General features: G+C 40.9%; 1 protein-coding gene across 1 annotated transcript in view; it reads left to right on the plus strand.

Annotated features, from left to right (window-relative positions):
- The first annotated feature begins 461 nt into the window (after window positions 1-461).
- Window positions 462-18,389, plus strand: part of sypa (synaptophysin a) — a 29,181-nt gene continuing 11,253 nt past the window's right edge. Inside the window, exons 1-2 of the mRNA XM_060932723.1 lie at window positions 462-479; window positions 11,143-11,208. Coding sequence (XP_060788706.1) covers window positions 462-479; window positions 11,143-11,208 — 84 coding nt within the window. The remainder of the gene's footprint in view (window positions 480-11,142; window positions 11,209-18,389) is intronic.

Consider the following 18,389-nt stretch of genomic DNA (forward strand, 5'->3'; position numbering starts at 1 on the left):
TGTCTGTGTCTATGTGTCAGCCCTGAGATGATCTGGCGACTTGTCCAGGGTGTACCCTGCCTCTTGCCCATAGTCAGCTGGGATAGGCTCCAGCTTGCCTGTGACCCTGCACAGGATAAGTGGTTATGGATAATGGATGGATTTCAATGAGGGTTGTAAAGCAGATTTTTTTTTTCAAAGACAGCAGGTCATCATTCAACTTCACTTCAAACGGTACAAATAAATTTTGACTTTCATAGAGTTGATTTGGAAATTTAAAAAAAAAGCATGAAAAATTTCCACCTCAACAGTCCATTTGGAAGTTAATTAATCCAACCTGGCAACCCCGCTTTCACCATCGTATGACGGAATCGGCTGTTCCGGTAATGCACTCTCCTCCCCTCTGCTGTGGAGCTGTTTCGGCTACTGCCTTCACCTCCCTCTGATTTTCTATTTCTCTAATCTAGCAGCAAGCATCCAAGATGGACATTGTAAACCAGGTAGGACATTTCAGGCACCAAAATAAATAAATAAATAAATAAATAAAAATTTAAAAAAGCACATTATCTCAGTGTTATATGAATTTAGAACTGACATAGTCAGTAGGATGATAAATCAGTTATTTGTGCAGTTCTGAAGATGCGCTCGTCAGTTGATGGCAGAATCTGAGCAGAGGAGAAAATGCCCTGCTGATGCTCTACACATTCGAGGCTTTTTGCTAATACTCGTCCATTAAGCCAGGCTTCTGGACATTATTTGCTGAGCATATACAAGGTGTTATGTTGTTTATTTATTTTTATATCTATGTCATGGAGGTTGTACTGATTTATATTTTTATAATATTTCATTCCAATAAAATCGTAGAATGAGCACAGAACAATACTTCTGTTGTTTTTTCCTCAAGCATGTGATTAAAAAAATCAGTGGCTGATCTGTGAATTGTGTTTGATGGAAGGCGAAATAATAAAAGAAGCGCATCATAATGAGTCGCACGAAAGGCCTTGGGTGAGCTGCAGCTCCAGCTGGAGAGCTGGCTGTGGAAAATGGCAGCTGACTTGTGTGCCCAGCCGTTTGTGTGACTCAGACTATCATTTCCATTCAAAGCCATCTGTCATGTTTCTTTTTTTTTTCTCCAAAGGTAACATTTGATTTGGTGTGACAGTTGTGCCTTAGTCACCTTGATCCATCCTCATTAAAGAATGTGAGGAGGCATATTGCTGGTACATGTATTTATTTATTACAAAATGCAAATTAAAATGGAATAATGAACCGCTCTGGGTTGAATCAGTGAATCGTACTGTTTTATTGATAATGATGTTGGAAATCTCCGACTGATGTCGCGTTCAGCCGCACCTTCTGACGTCACTCCCTCCCCCTTGTCTTAATCTGATTATTACACACCGCTGGGCCTAAAACCCCCTGTTGTTGTTGTTGTTGTTGTGTATTGAATTATCATTTCTATAATATCATATGAGCATAATGTGTGTTGCATATACAGTCAAGCCGGAAAGTCTGCACACCCCTTTCACCTTCTCCACGTTTTATTATGTTACAGACTTATTCTACAATAGATTGAGTTCTTTTTTTGTCACAAAAATCTACACAAAATAGCCCATAATGACAAAGTGACAGCAGGTTTTTTAGACATTTGTGGTAATTTATTAAAAATCAAGATGTATAATATCATGTGTACACAAGTGTGCACACCCTTTGATATGACACCCAAAAGTGAGCTGAGGTGCATTTTGTTTCCACTGATACCGCTTGAGATGTTTCTACAACTTAATTGGAGTCCACCTGTGGTAAATTCAATTGACTGGACATGATTGGGGATTGCCAACACCTGCCTATATAAGGTCCCACAGCTGACAGTGCATGTCAGAGCAAACTCCAAGCCATGGGGTCAAAGGAATTATCTGCAGACTTCAGAAACAGGACTGTGTCAAGGCATAGATCTGGAGAAGAGTACAGAAAAATTGCTGCAGCTTTACAGGTCCCAAAGAGCACAGTGGCCACCATCATTCATAAATGGAAGAAGTTTGGAACCACCAACATTCTTCCTAGACCTGGCCGCCCAGCCAAACTGAGCGATTGGGGAAGACGGGCCTTGGCTAGGGAGGTAAACAGGAACCTGAGGGTCACTCTGACAGAGATCCAGCATATCCTTGTGGAGATGGGAGAACCTTTCAGAAGATCAACCATCATCTAGGCAGCACTCCATGAAGCAGGCCTTTATGGTAGAGTGGCCAGACAGAAGCCACTCCTTAGTAAAAGGCACATGACAGCCTGCTTAGAATTTGCCAAAAGGCACCTAGAGGACTCTCAAACCATGAGAAACAAGATTCTCTAGTCTGATGAAACCAAAATTGAACTTTTTGGCCAGAATACCAAGCATCACGTCTGGAGGAAACCAGGCACCGCTCATTACCTGCCTAATGTCATCCCTACAGTGAAGCATGGCAGTGGCAGCATCGTGATGTTGGGATATTTTTCAGCAGCAGGAACGGGGCGACTAGTCCTGATAGAGGGAAAGATGAATGCAGCTAAGTACACTGAGATCCTTGAAGAAAACCTGCTCCAGAGTGCTCTGGACCTCAGACTGGGACGAAGGTTTACCTTCCAACATGACAACGACCCGAAGCACACAGCCAAGAGAACAAAGGAGTGGCTTCAGAGAAAGTCTGTGAATGTCCTTGAGTGGCCCAGCTAGAGCCCAGACCTGAATCTAATTGAACATCTGAGGAAGGAGCTGAAAATAATTGTGTATCGATGCTCCCCATCCAACCTGAAGGAGCTTGCAAGGATATGCGAAGAGAAATGGGCAAAAATGTCCAGAAACAAGTGTGCCAAGCTTGTAGCTTCTTTCCCAAGACACCTTGAAGCTGTAATTGCTGCCAAAGGTGCATCAACCAAGCATTAGGCTAAGGGTATGTACAGATATGTAACCCCTAAATAACCTATTTTTGTCAGTAAAATAAAATTGCATATTTTCTAAAAACCTGCTTTCACTTTGTCATTATGGGCTATTTTGTGAAGAATTTTGTGACAAAAAATGAACTCAATCTATTGAAGAATAAGTCTGTAACATAAAACGTGGAGAAGGTGAAAGGGGTGTGCAGACTTTCTGGCTTGACTGTAGGTCTTATTCAGTAATAAGCCTATTCTTATGGCTCTCTTCATGATAAACAATGAGCTGAACAACCAACAAAACAAAATAAAAAAATGCAAACATCTCTAAACACAAAATCCATCCATCCATCCATTATCCATAACCACTTATCCTGTGCAGGGTTGCAGGCAAGCTGGAGCCTATCCCAGTTGACTATGGGCAAGAGGCAGGGCGCACCCTGGACAAGTCACCAAATCATCACAGGGCTGACACATAGAGACAAACAACCATTCCCATTCATGGTCAATTTAGAGCCACCAGTTAGCCTAACCTGCATGTCTTTGGACTGTGGGGGAAACCAGAGCACCCGGAGGAAGCCCACACAGATACGGGGAGAACATACAAACTCCACCCAGAAAGGCCCCCGTTGGCCACCGGGCTTGAACCCATAACCTTCTTGCTGTGAGGCAACAGTGCTAACCACTACACCACCCTAAACACAAAATAATTTTGTTTTTGCTTTAATGTTTTGATCATTTGTCCAAATTGGATCTGTGCAACTGTACATCACTCAGCAATCTTGGTAGCTTGGTAAACAGTATACTTTAGGTTTCTTAGCTTCCTAAAGCAGTTCTATTTGGAAAACCTTTTTTGGAAGGGTTTCCCCAAAACTGGCCTTTGCCCTTAGGGCTTTCTTTGTGAACAGACTGAAAAAAAACCCAAAAATATCACGTGTTATTTTTCAGATCAGTTTCAGATGAGTGCAATCTGATGTGGTGTTTTGCTGTTGAAGCACGTCCACCACACGCTTCACTGTGTTGTGCATTCTGAGATATTTTTCTGCTCACCACGGTTGTAAAGAGTTGCAAATGTACATTCTACATTTGAGTCACTGTAGAGTTCCTGTCAGTTTGAAGCATTCTCCTCTGACCTCTCTCATCAACAAGGTATATCTGCCTGCAAAACTGATGCTCACTAGATGTGTTTTGCATCATTCTATGTAAGCTCTATAGACTGTTGTGTGTGAAAATCCCAGGAGATCAGCAATTTATGAAATACTCAGACCAGTCTATCTGGCACTAACAACCAGTCAAAGTAACTAAGATCACATTTTCCAAATTATGATGAATGAAATAAACACTAACCCAACCTCTTGACCTGTGAATGTATGATTTTATACTTTGAGCTGCTGCCCATTGATTGGTCGATTGGATAATTGGAAGAATGACCGGGTGTCCACATGATACTATTAAAGTGACTGGCGAGTGTATGTTACACCTTTGTCTGACTTAACATTCTCAGATTACAGTAAAGTCTGAAGCATCTTGGCAATACTTTTTCAGAGAAACTGGAAATCCCTTTTCAACACTTTGCTTCTACAGCAAATATAAATGCCCCATTAATTGCAGGTTATTACACTTGCACTTGCAAAATCCTAGAAGCAGAACAGAAAATGGCATGTGATGGGTTGTCTTACAAGGCTGTCTCAGGATGATTCCCATTATGTGTTTACTGTTAAGTTAAGCAAGGTTTTTACAACAGTGGTGATTCATCTACAGGGGCAGAGACCAACCACATACTGTATATCAGACATTCAGCAATTGGTAGTCTACATTCTCAACTTCATCGCACTTTAAATTCATGTTGCTGTAAGACAGATATAAGCTGATTTGGTTGCCTTTCTTGAGGTGCAGTTGTGGAGCAGCATGCTCAACACCCCACTGAACTTAATAGAGCTATAATTGCACCTATAGATGACTTGCAACCACATGATCAAAATGTGCTACATCATGAGCGTCCGCCATGATGGTGGATATACAAAGCAACTAGGATGGCAGCCGCTGAAAGTGTGTCTGTAAACAATGCTGAATTTTCTCAGTATTACCACGATTTGAACGGTCGAGCGAAGATTCGATACAAAGAGAAGATAGATATGTGTGGTTTTGACCCATATTATTTTAAAAAAGTCAGACTTTTCTGAAGATAAGACGCTTCTACCGACCATTGAGTACCCAGATATCGCGTTCTATCTGGTTTGGCTGCCAAAGAATCAAGTCTGACCTTGGATGAAACATAGCCCATTTTCTGAGTGGATGCCCAGTCTGGATTGTTTCTATCGTATAATTTTGCTGGCGCTCCTAGAAGCGAAATAGTAATACACGTGTTAAAATCATAACAACGACTGAGTGAACCACGACAAGAGAACGCTCATTTTATCGCAAAATTCTAGCAACATGAAATAAAATTCTTCCATAATATTATTGAGAAAGCTTTCGAATCTCACCTGAGATAAAATGATTACTGCAAACACGAGCTATTTTGGTTTTAGCCTCTGTTAGATCAGCCCTGCCGATGTTGTTCAGCCGTGCTCGTCTCCTCTCTGTACTAAGCCTCAGAGTTTCCTCGCCCCCTTTCTGAATCATGGACGGAATTCTAAAAAATCAGAACATGCCACGATCACGAGTACTGTTGTGACCACAACCATATACAGCACAAAGATATGGCATAGCTAAAAGAATGCTTAAAGCAGTGGAGAAACAAAGAAAGTTCTGCACGCGTAACTATGCTTTGTATGGAATGTCACTTGACCCCGTATTTGTATATCCACCAACATGGCCGACATCCATTTGCTTTTCGTCACTTGCAAGTCAAGGATTGGTCAAAAATGGAAATTACAGCAAGTGCTAAGAGAGGCTCATTGGGGCAGGAATTACTCTGCTCATACTACGGTAGCTCTGTGAACAGTTTGTTTATGAGCGGAGGAGAAGCAGTGGACAGGACAGTTACTGTTATCTCTTTTATGTTCCTCTCCCACACCGTGACAATGGCAACAGAAAACACACCCACTACATATAACAAAGTAGAATAAAGAAACTGAACATAAGTTTGCAAACTTAACACTATCGTCGTTTTAGTCCATGGTTATCAGGCTTTTACCTGATCAGAAAGAATGTGATTAGCAAGTTTAATCTACACTGTATTTAGCTAGCTATGTAACTAGCTCTGCTGTTAATATGTCTTTGCAATGTAATTATCAGTAAACAGAAACCATCGTAATTACGCAAATTACTTTTACATGGTCTTTACAATTGAAGCAAATTAAATGTGGCAGTGTTATATCCGATATGTTAATTTTTGTGAAGTTATTCATCTGTATTGGGGTACTGGCATTTAGATTAGACTACAGTATATATCTCTTTTATTTAGTTGAATATTGACAAAATGTGGTCAGAAATATAAAGGTCAGAAAAAACTAAAATAGTAATCGAGGAAAAAATATATTGACATAACACAAAATAATAAAGTATAGACAGTGGTTACTGCAACCTGTCTTTCCATCTAGACTGAGGTTGATTATGACCATGGGCATGACTCAGGATGAAACCAAAACTATATAGAACAATCTATTTGGCTGCTGCAGGGCTGTATTTGGCAAAAATATTGAGAAGCCTGCTTCCGTTTTGCTCAGTATGGCTCTAAACTCTCAATTTCCCTCCAGGTGACAGATACTTTTGAGGTTTGCCTTCTAAGAGCATGTCCTCTAATTCAAAGTTTTACCTTTCAGCCCCTGTCTAATGCCAAGCAATGATGTTATCTCTAATGGCCTGAGGCATCAGGATAGCGCTATAATTGTACAATTGACCTCCTGTGTGCCTTCACAATGGAGCAAGTCGTTTGGGGCATGTCCACCATACTTGCATAAATTACGTTGATCAGTCTAACAGTGGATTCAGTAAAGAACTCTGTAACACCAAAACAGGCCACACAATTATTTAGCATGAAGCTAGATTCACCGAGATTGCTAGCCACCCTATAGTTCCATTTGGTCTGCTGGTATGGAGAGACTTTCGGAAGTGGATTATCAGCCTGGCGAGACCTTCGGAAGTGGGTTATCAGCCTGTAGCCAGACCCCAAATAAAAAAGCTCTAGCTCAATGGAGACATAAGGCTTTTCTCATGAACGGGGCCTCCTTTGGGAGTGGCGTCCCATCAGGCAAAGATAGTCCCCATGGACCCCTGCCTTACTGGATGGGGCAGAGTAGTGCTGCAGGTGTACTGAGTGCATGCAGATGTGTGTGAGATTAAAAGGCATCAGCCTGCTGGAACTGAGGTTGGCCTGTCTGGTAAACGAGTTCCTCTTCCCTGTTCTGAGACATTCAGTCAGGAACATTAATAGTGCAGCATGAGGTCAGATGACTCCCTTTGCCTGGCACAAAATCTCCTAAGGTGGGCCCAGTAATGTTAGCCTTACTGAGAACTGAGAGCCTCAATGAGAGTGATGCATATCTTCACCATGGCCTGTAGGCGGGCTGAGTGTCCAGATCTTACTGTGACAAGCATCTCCTCATGAGCGCCAAAGGCATGGGCGTCGCCACCATTGAATGTGAAGGGGACGTGTCCCCCTCACATTTCATAATTCTTTGTTTGGACACCCCCCCACACACACACATTTAACATAAAATATGAGTTCACCCAGTGCTGTTTCTATTGCTTCGTGAAAGAATCCATTCCACTTGATCGATAAGAGAATACACATACCATAGAAAATCCACTCCGGGTTTTCTGGGCGTTACCTACAACAACTCACCGCACGCAAGTGAAGTGAATCTCAGTGCGAGCAGAGAAATGTTGGTGCAGCTGCTGGAAAGTGGAGGAGGTGATGTCATCCCCATTGCCACCTCACAATGTCTAGCTTTTGCTAAAACCTTATTCTTTTGTTATATGCCCTCAAAATTAACCCTAGGCCACGTTAAATTGATGTTCAACTAAACAATGAAATAAGCTTAGCCTAATGGGGTATTCTTGGTTGATGATGAATTGTTTGCAGTATTTGCTCCCTCCCCAGACACAATGGACATAAGGAAATTCTTTACAAAGAAGTGGAAAGTCAGTCAAAATTTCCCCACAGGACAGGTTTTTTTTTTTGTCCCAATGGAAATGTTAGTGCAGTTAGCTGGCTAGTCAATGTTAGGAGATGTATCAGCTAACTTAATGTTAGCTATCATTTAATTCAAACCCAGTAGGCTGACCTTATTGTAATGCCAAGAATGAGGTCAAGTCTGCTCTGATGATATTTATTGATTCCCTGTTTGATTTGAAGAACTTGTTTTGTCTGGTCTTTGCCAGTTTTCTGGAAAGTAACATGGGAAATCAGTGTATGGGGAAGGAATAGTAGAAAGGAAAGTGATGGAGAGAGATGAATGTTATTCTGGGTGGATTGTGAAGGAAAGGGGGATAAACGTTATGAAGTGGTAGAAATTGTGGTAGCACCAATGTAAGAAGGAGTTATATCTATAAATCTATTTGTTATACTAATCTGTAAATGTTACTGTAGTACCACCATTGCATGCAGGTTGACAAAACTGCACTTGTTCATCGTGTGAAGTTCTCTTTTTTGTGTCGTTGCTTGACACAGTGTGATTTTGTGTTATGAAGACTGCATGATGCCATGTCATTTTTGTTATGAGTATCACTAAATCGGAAAAAAAGTCAAATGCACCCACTAAAGTCACTGTTGGTGGTGAACAAAATTGCACCTGTTCATTGTGTGAAGTTATTTTTTATGTGTCACCGTTGCTTGACACAGTGTGATTTTGTATTATGAAGTTTGCATGATGCCATGTCATGCCTGTTCATTGTGTGAAATTATGAATATTCTTATTTTTAAACATACAGTTGAGTGTCACTATTGCTTGGCCCAGTGACATGTTGTGTTACATCTAAAACTAAATAAAAAAGGAAACACAAACTAAAAAGTAAAATGCACCCATAAAGTAATTGTTGGTGATAAATTGTGTCACATTCATCTCATTATCTTACACTGAAAAAAGTGAAACAAAGCTGTTGTTCATTTAATGTATTTGTTTTCATTCCAGTGAATAAAAAAAATAGTTTGCTCCCATATTCAAAAGTTGTTTAAATGAATTTAAAATATTCAGGTTTAACAAAGATTATTTATAAATAATCTTTGTTAAACCTGAATATTTTAAAACCAATGCATTTGGCGGTGCTGTGGCTCAGTCGACTAAGGTGCCATGCCATAAATCCGGGGACCTGGGTTCGATTCTGACCTGAGGTCATTTCCTGATCTCTCTCCAGCTCATTTCCTGTCTCTACACTGTCCTATTAAATAAAGGTGAAAAAACCCCAAACAAAATCTTTAAAAAATTTTTTTATTTATTTTAATTTAGGAAAATCTGAAATAATTGCTTTGGTTCAACCATCAGAAATTGGTTTACATGAAGTTAAATATTTCAGGTCAAATCAAATGAATTATTTATATTGTATAACACTACAATATTAGGTGTGATCGATTACCTCAATTTTTTTAATTTGAGCCAATGTTTAATTTTTTTCAGTGTAGGCGTAGCGGTGGGTTTAAAAACAGGCTGATGAATATATGGACTAGTTGAATGAGGACTTATTGTTGAGTCTCTAAAATAGTCATTGAATTAAGTGACTTTTGTAGGTAAAAGTAGGTGTTTAACAACCTGTTAAAAATACACCAGAATGCAGGAAATGGCATCTAATTAATTAAAAATTTTCTGGGGAGGACCCCCAGACCCCCCGCCAGTGTGTCCCCCCCACATTAAAAATGCTTCTGACGCCCCTGACCAAAGACATTCTACTCCAGGAAGCCTGTAATGCTGCGAAATTGGCATCACCTTGTGCCTTCTCCAGGCTCTACAGCAGTATTTCTCAAACTTTTTCAGACAAAAGACCACTTTATCCATTTAAAAAAAAAAATATTGCAGACCACCTAACCCCTTAAATATCCCGAACAAAAAATAATGAGCCTACTTCAACAGTATGTTACAAATTACACACTAATGAAATGACAGTTTTACAAATAGTATAGCCAACTCACTTATTGTTGTCCTTATCTTAATGGGAAGAATGATGCTGCTTATTCTGGTACATCAGTGAAGCAATGTCTGGCTCCAAACTGGACAGTTTTAATCTCATATTGGGGGCCACATTGATCCGGTTGCACTGCTTTGTTTTCTCAAACAAAGAATCATCATGACTTTGCACTTTGTCTTTGCTTTTATCAGATGTTTCTTGTGCTTTTCTTTTGACTGACCCGATCTTCAGCCACCGATCCATTATCTTTTTGACAATTTGATGCTAAGTCTAATTTGGTTACTCGTAGTTCCTCCGCATTCCACATTCCCTCCACGTTTAGAGGTGACGTTGAGATGAAAGTGTAACCTAAATTGACGTCGCTATAGGCAGTGTCGCAAAACTCTTGGCTTGCTTCATGTCAGACAAATTCAAATAATAGGCTACTATTTGAATTTACATAGGACTTTATTCAATATAGAAAACCACTCATCTGTGCTACTCAGGACTTTGCTTTTGGAGTCACATAGGTGATTTGAGAAACACTGATAAAGCGTGATATTTTATGACATCAACTTGCGGACCACCAGGGGTTGCTTGCAGACCACTGCACAGCAAAATCCCCAGTGTTGAGTTAACATCCAGAGTGTTTATATATGTCCAATTGGTCACAAATTAACTCTGAAAGGAACTTTCAGAGTTAATTTGTGACCAATTGAACATATATAAACACTCTGGGTGTTAATTCAACACTGGGGATTTTGCTGTGTGGTGGTCCGCAGCCCACACTTTGAGAAACAGTGCTCCACAGTGTTAACATTGCCTATCCCAATGGCCTGAATGCCTTTCCAGTCAGTCCTAAGGTATATTGGGTCCTCATAACATGGCATTTTTTTTTATTGTGGACATTTAAAGCATCTTTTATATGCCCTCTCCAAAAAGTTTGAAAATGCTAAATGTAAGTGCCTGTGATCCATGGAAGTTTATAATTATGTGAGGCTGAGGGGCTGTAGTGTGATGTTACTACAAAATTACCAAGGATACACAGAAAATAGTAAAAAAAAAAAAAAACCACCAACAACAAGCCACCTATTTACCTCAAGCATAGTTATTTATGGTGATGTTTATTTTCCTACAGCATGTGGTTCAGCTATCACCTTTATTTTTAATAAGAAATTAATACACCTACTGTTTTTATTTTGCTGTTAACAGTTAGTTGCTAATGGACAATTCAGGGTGCTGAAAGTGCCTCTGGGCTTCATCAAAGTCCTGGAATGGGTAAGTGCTTCTCAACCATTTCTTAATTCTTTAACTGTATGTTTATAATTTTGTTAAACCCAAAGACACTATGAATCCATTGTATAGGCCACAGAAATATGCTGACATGTCAAGGTCTCATGCAGAAGGTTTCATGCAGCTGGGAGGAATAATGTCATACTGGCATAGTACTGACATCTGGTGGTGCTTGTATGACATCTTACATTTTATGAATAATTGTATGAATACTTACAGTACATACAAATCTCAATATTGCTATTTTATTTTCTTTTTAGATGTAATGGTGAATGCATATTTATTAACGTTGGTAAAATAGTTTATTGCAAGACAGAACTTGAGACACAAATTGAGACACAACTGGCTTTGGAAAAAAACATGCACAGTATAGGATTAGATTTGTCATTGAATGTAATATTTAAAGTACCACATGAAAAAAAACTAATCAAAGTTTTCTTTGTGTACTACATGTAATGTATGTACCTGTGTAATGTATGTATTGCTGTGCCCCCAGAGGCCCGGTTCCCAGTTTATACTTTGGTTTGCTGTTTGAAAAAAATTACATTTAATTGTTTTGACACAAATCCAATTCGATACATGGGTCTGACACCATGTTCATTTCATTCTAAGATGGTTAATAAAATGTACAGTGTGAATATAAACCTTTGACATTCGTTATACAGGGTGTTTCAAAAAATTTGATATAATTTCACACTCTAATAGCTTTGCCAATTCTCGTTCAATTGACCTCAAATTTTAACAGCATGTGTGGAAACAGGTGAAAATTTTCTGTTTAATGTTTTTTATTTTCATCTTTTTAGGTATAGAAATGCCATTCACTGAAAAGAAAAGGCATTTTGTGTGTTAGAGTACGCTCGAACACAGTCGAACAAGACTGTGCAGCGTGCATTTATGAGAGAATTCTCTAAAAATGCACCAAATGCAATGCAGATTTGGACATGGCACAAAAAGTTCAAAGAGGAAGGCTGTCTATGTGTTTATGTCTCAAGCGGTGTGCATATTGAAAATTTGTGAAACCGTTCATGGAATCCACATACCTTTGGATTTCTCATTCAGATTTTGAAGAATAAATCTTATATTGCTCAACATTAAGACTGTTCAGTTTCATTTGCCTAGACTGTGTAGTTTCTGGGATATTTACAATGGTGCTTGAAAGTTTGTGAACCCTTTAGAATTTTCTATATTTCTGCATAAATATGACCTAAAACATCATCAGATTTTCACACAAGTCCTAAAAGTAGGCAAAGAGAACCCAGTTAAACAAATGAGACAAAAATATTATACTTGATCATTTATTTATTGAGAAAAATGATTCAATATTACATATCTGTGAGTGGCAAAAGTATGTGAACCTTTGCTTTCAGTATCTGGTGTGACCCCCTTGTGCAGCCGTAACTGCAACTAAACATTTCCGGTAACTGTTGATCAGTCCTGCACACTGCCTTGAAGGAATTTTAGCCCATTCCTCCATACAGAACAACTTCAACTCTGGGATGTTGGTGGGTTTCCCCACATGAACTGCTCGCTTCAGGTCCTTCAACAACATTTCGATTGGATTAAGGTCAGGACTTTGACTTGGCCATTCCAAGAGATTAACTTTATTCTTCTTTAATCATTCTTTGGTAGAAGGACTTTTGTGCTTAGGGTCGTTGTCTTGCTGCCTGACCTACCTTCTCTTGAGATTCAGTTCATGGACAGATGTCCTGACATTCTCCTTTAGAATTCGCTGGTATAATTCAGAATTCATTGTTCCATCAATGATGGCAAGCTGTCCTGTCCCAGATACAGCAAAACAGGCCCAAACCATGATACTACCACCACCATGTTTCACAGATGAGATAAGGTTCTTATGTTAGAATGCAGTGTTTTCCTTTCTCCAAACATAACACTTCTCATTTAAACCAAAAAGTTCTATTTTGGTCTCATTTTTCCAATAGCCTTCTGGCTTGTCCACGTGAACTTTAGCAAACTGCAGATGAGCAGCAATGTTCTTTTTGGTGAGCAGTGGCTTTCTCTTTGCAACCCTGCCATGCGCACCATTGTTGTTCAGTGTAATCCTGATGATTGACTCGTGAACATTAACATTAGCTAATGTGAGACTAGGATCTTTCTCTAGCATCTCATTTCTGTTGCCTGAATCCTTCTTTGTAGTTCTGCTGTAAGAGTCCATGTTTCACAGGCATAAAGGAAGACTGATAAAGCAAGGGAGCGCATTAACTCTACCTTAAAGTGCAGTTTGATGTTCTTATCTTTCCAGATGGTTTGGAGTCTTGCTATCACTGCTGATGTTTGGGAAATCCTTGCCAGAATCTCAGGTTTTGAGCCTTCATCTGCTATAATTGATCCAAGATATTTACGTAAATGATTTCACTGTTTCTAGGACTGTTCCACTGACTCTGATTTCTGAGTTGATGCCTTGGATGTTGTTGGTCATGAGTTTAGTCTTTTCAGCATTGATTTCTATGCCATATGTAGATGCTTCTTGGTTGAGATGTTCCACCAGGCTAGCCAATTCATCCTCAGTTCCCACAAGGCCATCTATGTTGTCCGCGAACCTTAAGTTGGTGATGGTTCTACCCCTGATGGAAACTGTGCCTTCATGATCTTCCAGGTAGAGGTCTGCGTGGGTCGGATTTTTCAGTCCCGCTCCCGCCTGCGCCCGCATTGTGCAGTCCCGCTCCCGTCCGCAAAGAATTATGATTTTCAGTCCCGCTCCCGCCCGCGCCCACAAAAAAATTATGATTTTCAGTCCCGCTCCCGCCTGCAAATCCCACATGATGCAGACGTTCACGTTATTTCTCAGGAAAGTTCTTGTCTTGACACAGCGTGATGGTGCTCTGCCCCCTACTTTGAGTGGATTTGAGCATAAATATCTACAGCTCACGTTCACATTTGTTATTATTTACCTTGTTTCTGAATTCAGCATGTAGTGTCTCTAATAATAATAATTAGTGCTGTCAAGCGATTAAAATATTTAATCACGAATCGCACATTTTTATCACATGAGAAACCATTGTAATTCTCTGATCAGCATAAAAAAGTGAATGGGCTTGCTTTGTACCAATAGTGTTTTTTTTTTTTTATTGCAAAGCAGAGCTAGTAAGAGAAGTGAATTGATTTATTGCTCGAGTTAGTCTACAACTCTAATCAGAGAGACAGGTTACACAGTGACGGTAGGCTTGACTCAATGCTATCCCAGAAATCCTTCCTGTAATATGCAAATTTGGCTGTCCAATCAGAGGCGGCCAAATTTGCATATTACAGGAAGGATTTCTGGGATAGCATTGAGTCAAGCCTACCGTCACTGTGTAACCTGTCTCTCTGATTAGAGTTGTAGACTAACGCAAGCAGTAAATCACTTCACTCATGGTTCTCTTGCTAGCTGGGTGTGAACTGTGAGTCATTAGAGTGATCAAAAGATTTCCCGTTAGGGTGATCAATGGCAAATTTAAGATGCCATTCCTCACTCAATCTGGCAATCTGACTCTCTCTGCAAATTTAGGCATCTTAAAATGTTTTTATTAATGCCAAATAAAATATCCGGCACAAATTATATATGATAGACATAAATTAATAATTTATAAATTTTATTTCAAACACGTTTTTAGTTAGTGGGACTGCAGCTTGTCACCGGCCCCGCCCGCACCGCATATGTGCACTTCCGGTCCCGCCCGCGCCCGCAATGAGCTTTCAAAATTTGCCCCGCGCCGCACTGCTTTGCGGCGGGTCCCGCGGGACTCCCGCGGGAGTGCAGGGCTCTACTTCCAGGTCCTCTTCCATGATCCTCTCTAGGAAGATATTGAAGAGGGTGGGTGACAGGAGGCAACCTTGGTGTACTCCCACAGTAGTGCGGAACCATTCACCTATGCTGCCATTCATGAGAACTGCACTTGTAGCCTTGTTGTAAAGTTGTTTGATCACTCTGACAAGGTTGGCATTGATGTTATATTTCCTCATAGTTGTCCATAGGGCTGTTTGCCACACCCTGTCAAAGGCCTTCTTGAAGTCCACAAAAATGTGATACAGGTCTTGTTGATGTTGGAGGTATCTCATCTCATTATCTCTAGCCGCTTTATCCTTTTCTACAGGGTCGCAGGCAAGCTGGAGCCTATCCCAGCTGACTACGGGCGAAAGGCAGCGTACACCCTGGACAAGTCGCCAGGTCATCACAGGGCTGACACACAGACAACCATTCACACTCACATTCACACCTATGGTCAATTTAGAGTCACCAGTTAACCTAACCTGCATGTCTTTGGACTGTGGGGGAAACCGGAGCACCCGGAGGAAACCCACGCGGACACGGGGAGAACATGCAAACTCTGCACAGAAAGGCCCTCACCGGCCATGGGGCTCAAACCCGGACCTTCTTGCTGTGAGGTGACAGCGCTAACCACTACACCACCGTGCTGCGATGTTGGAGGTATTTCTCACCTATTATTCTTAAATTAAATATTTGCTCAGTGGTGCTTCGTCCGGCTTTGAAACCTGCTTGTTCTTCGGCGATGATGGTCTCTGCTACAGGTTTTTGTCTGTTTAGTATGATTTTCAACATAACTTTACTTAGGTGGCTTATCAGGCTGATGGCGTGGTAGTTCTGGCATTGTTGTAGGTTGCCTTTCTTGGGAAGTGTGATGATGAGTGATCAGGTCCAGGGGGTTGGCCATATCCCAGTGCAAATGATGGTAAGAGTGGTGATCATAACCGTTCCTCCTGCTTGGACCAATTCAGCAGGTATATTATCAACTCCTGCTGACTTCCCTTGTTTTAGTTCCTTTACTGCCACTTCAACTTCATCATGTAGGATGGGATGTAAATGATTATCTGGGTTTGCTTCTGGGCAGTCTAGCACTGCAGGATTACCATTGAGCTGGTGGTTGTAAAGCTCAGAGCAGTACTCTGCCCATCTAACCAGAATTTCTTTCTCTTCATGTAAGCATTTCCCTGCCTTGTTCAGGATGCATGTTGGTCTTCCTTGTCTCTTAGTGGTAAGATTTTTTACCACTTGGTAGGCTTTTTTGGTGTTATTCTTCTCCAAGTTTTCATCAATTTCAGCGCATTGTTTTTCAATCCAGACTTCTTTGGCTTTCTTCAGCTCTTTCCTCACTTTGTTGTTGGCTTCCCTGTATAGCTGGGCTCCTCCTGGGGAACCTTTGGTCTTCTTAAGCTCTCTTCTTTGATCACATAGCTCTAGTGCTTGGGCTGTGACCCATGGTTTTTTCGGGCGCTGATGTCTGCCCAAGATTTCTTTGGCTGCTTCAACCATTGCTGAGTTTATCTCGCTGACTGCTGATTCTATCTCCAAGCTGTTCTCGTCAATAATTGTCAGTGGAGCGACCCTCCCTCCAATCCTTGCTTGGAACTCCTCCCTCAATCTGGGGTCTGTTAGCTTGTCCAGGTTAAATCTCAGTCGAGTAAACTTTGGCTTAATGATCTTCTTCAAGCGTGTTTTGATGGTCATCAACCCCAGGTTATGATCACTTCCAATGTCTGCCCCGGGGAAGCTGCAGGTTCGTGTGGTGTTCACTCCTGAATGGAAGCACTTTGGGACTAGAATATAATAAATCTGATTCCAATGCTGATCATCTGGAGTATGCCATGTCCATCTTGATGGTTTGTGGGTGCCAAGTGTGTTTGCCAAGACCATGTTGTTAGTGGCAGCAAACTCTAGAAGCTGGAGGCCTCTATCATTTGTCAGAGGATTACAGGAGGGTCCACAATTGCCTATCCACTGTCTCTGAGAATCTACTCCGACTTTGGCATTCCAATCACCTTGTACTATTAGGTGATCTTTCTTAGGTGTGTCGTCGATGACTCCTTGAAGTTGGTTGTAGAAGTCTTCTACCTCTTCCTCACTATGGGTGGTCACTTGTGCATAAGTTTGGATAACTGTGATGTTTAAAGGGGCTGCTTTTAAGTTGATGGTGATGATTCTACTGGAAACTGGTCGGTATCCCATTACTGAGGTTTTTTTTTTATATTTTTATGCATGAAGAAGCACACACTTTCTTCATGTGTGTCTTGTTTCCCACTATAGTGCATCTTGTGGCCATCTTCTGTTGTTATTTCTCCTGTGTTCTTCCATCGCATTTCACATATGCCCCGGAGGTTCCATTGGTACCTATTCATTTCATGAACTAGCTCTACGATTTTCCCAATCTGATTTAGTGACCTGACATTCCAAGTTCTGATAATGATGTTGTCTCTGCCACGGAGGTTGGTTTTTGATGCACCAGTAGCACACTTAACACCTCTGTCCTGGTGTACGGTGGAAAGCACAGTCCTTGTTGACCCAGGCGACGACTGATCCAGTATGGGGTTCGTTTTGGTTGTCTTCATGATGGTGTCTCTTGGGCAAAAGGGCTTGGTGGTGCCCATCTCTTCTCCAGCCGTTAGCCACAGCTGAGTTTCCCCTTTAACTTGGTGGATCGCCCTGGCCCTGGACACATAGGCATTGGAGCTCACGTAGGAGTCCTTCCACCCTGGCCATTGACTTCCCGAAGAAGTTCTTCCGCCCAGTGATGCTGTGTCAGCATCACCCCCTCACATAGTTTAGCCTGCCAGCTGAAGCGGTTTACTGTGGTGTGGCGCTTGGAGCCAGCACGTGAGAGATTTAGGAGATAGACGAGGTCCAATGTTGGCTAACCACCTTATAGGGTGCAGCTGTCAGTCAACAAAGGTGCTACCTCTATCCAGAGCCCCCTACACCACTCATGCCATGATACACTTCCACAAACATGTGTTATGAAGATCAGACTTTGATAGATCCCTGTTCTTTAAATAAAACAGGGTGCCCACTCACACCTGATTGTCATCCCATTGATTGAAAACACCTGACTTTAATTTCACCTTCAAATTAACTGCTAATCCTAGAGGTTCACATACTTTTGCCACTCACAGGTATGTAATATTGGATCATTTTCCTCAATAAATAAATGTCCAAGTCTAATATTTTTGTCTCATTTGTTTAACTGGGTTCTCTTTATCTACTTTTAGGACTTGTGTGAAAATCTGATGATGTTTTAGATCATATTTATGCAGAAATATAGAAAATTCTAAAGGGTTCACAAACTTTCAAGCACCACTGTACATCTCAAATAATATCAAATTTTTTGAAACACCCTGTGTTATTTAAACCAAATTTACCAAATTTATGTCGTAGT

Source organism: Neoarius graeffei, chromosome 10, assembly GCF_027579695.1.
Source record: "Neoarius graeffei isolate fNeoGra1 chromosome 10, fNeoGra1.pri, whole genome shotgun sequence".
Lineage (NCBI taxonomy): Eukaryota > Metazoa > Chordata > Actinopteri > Siluriformes > Ariidae > Neoarius > Neoarius graeffei.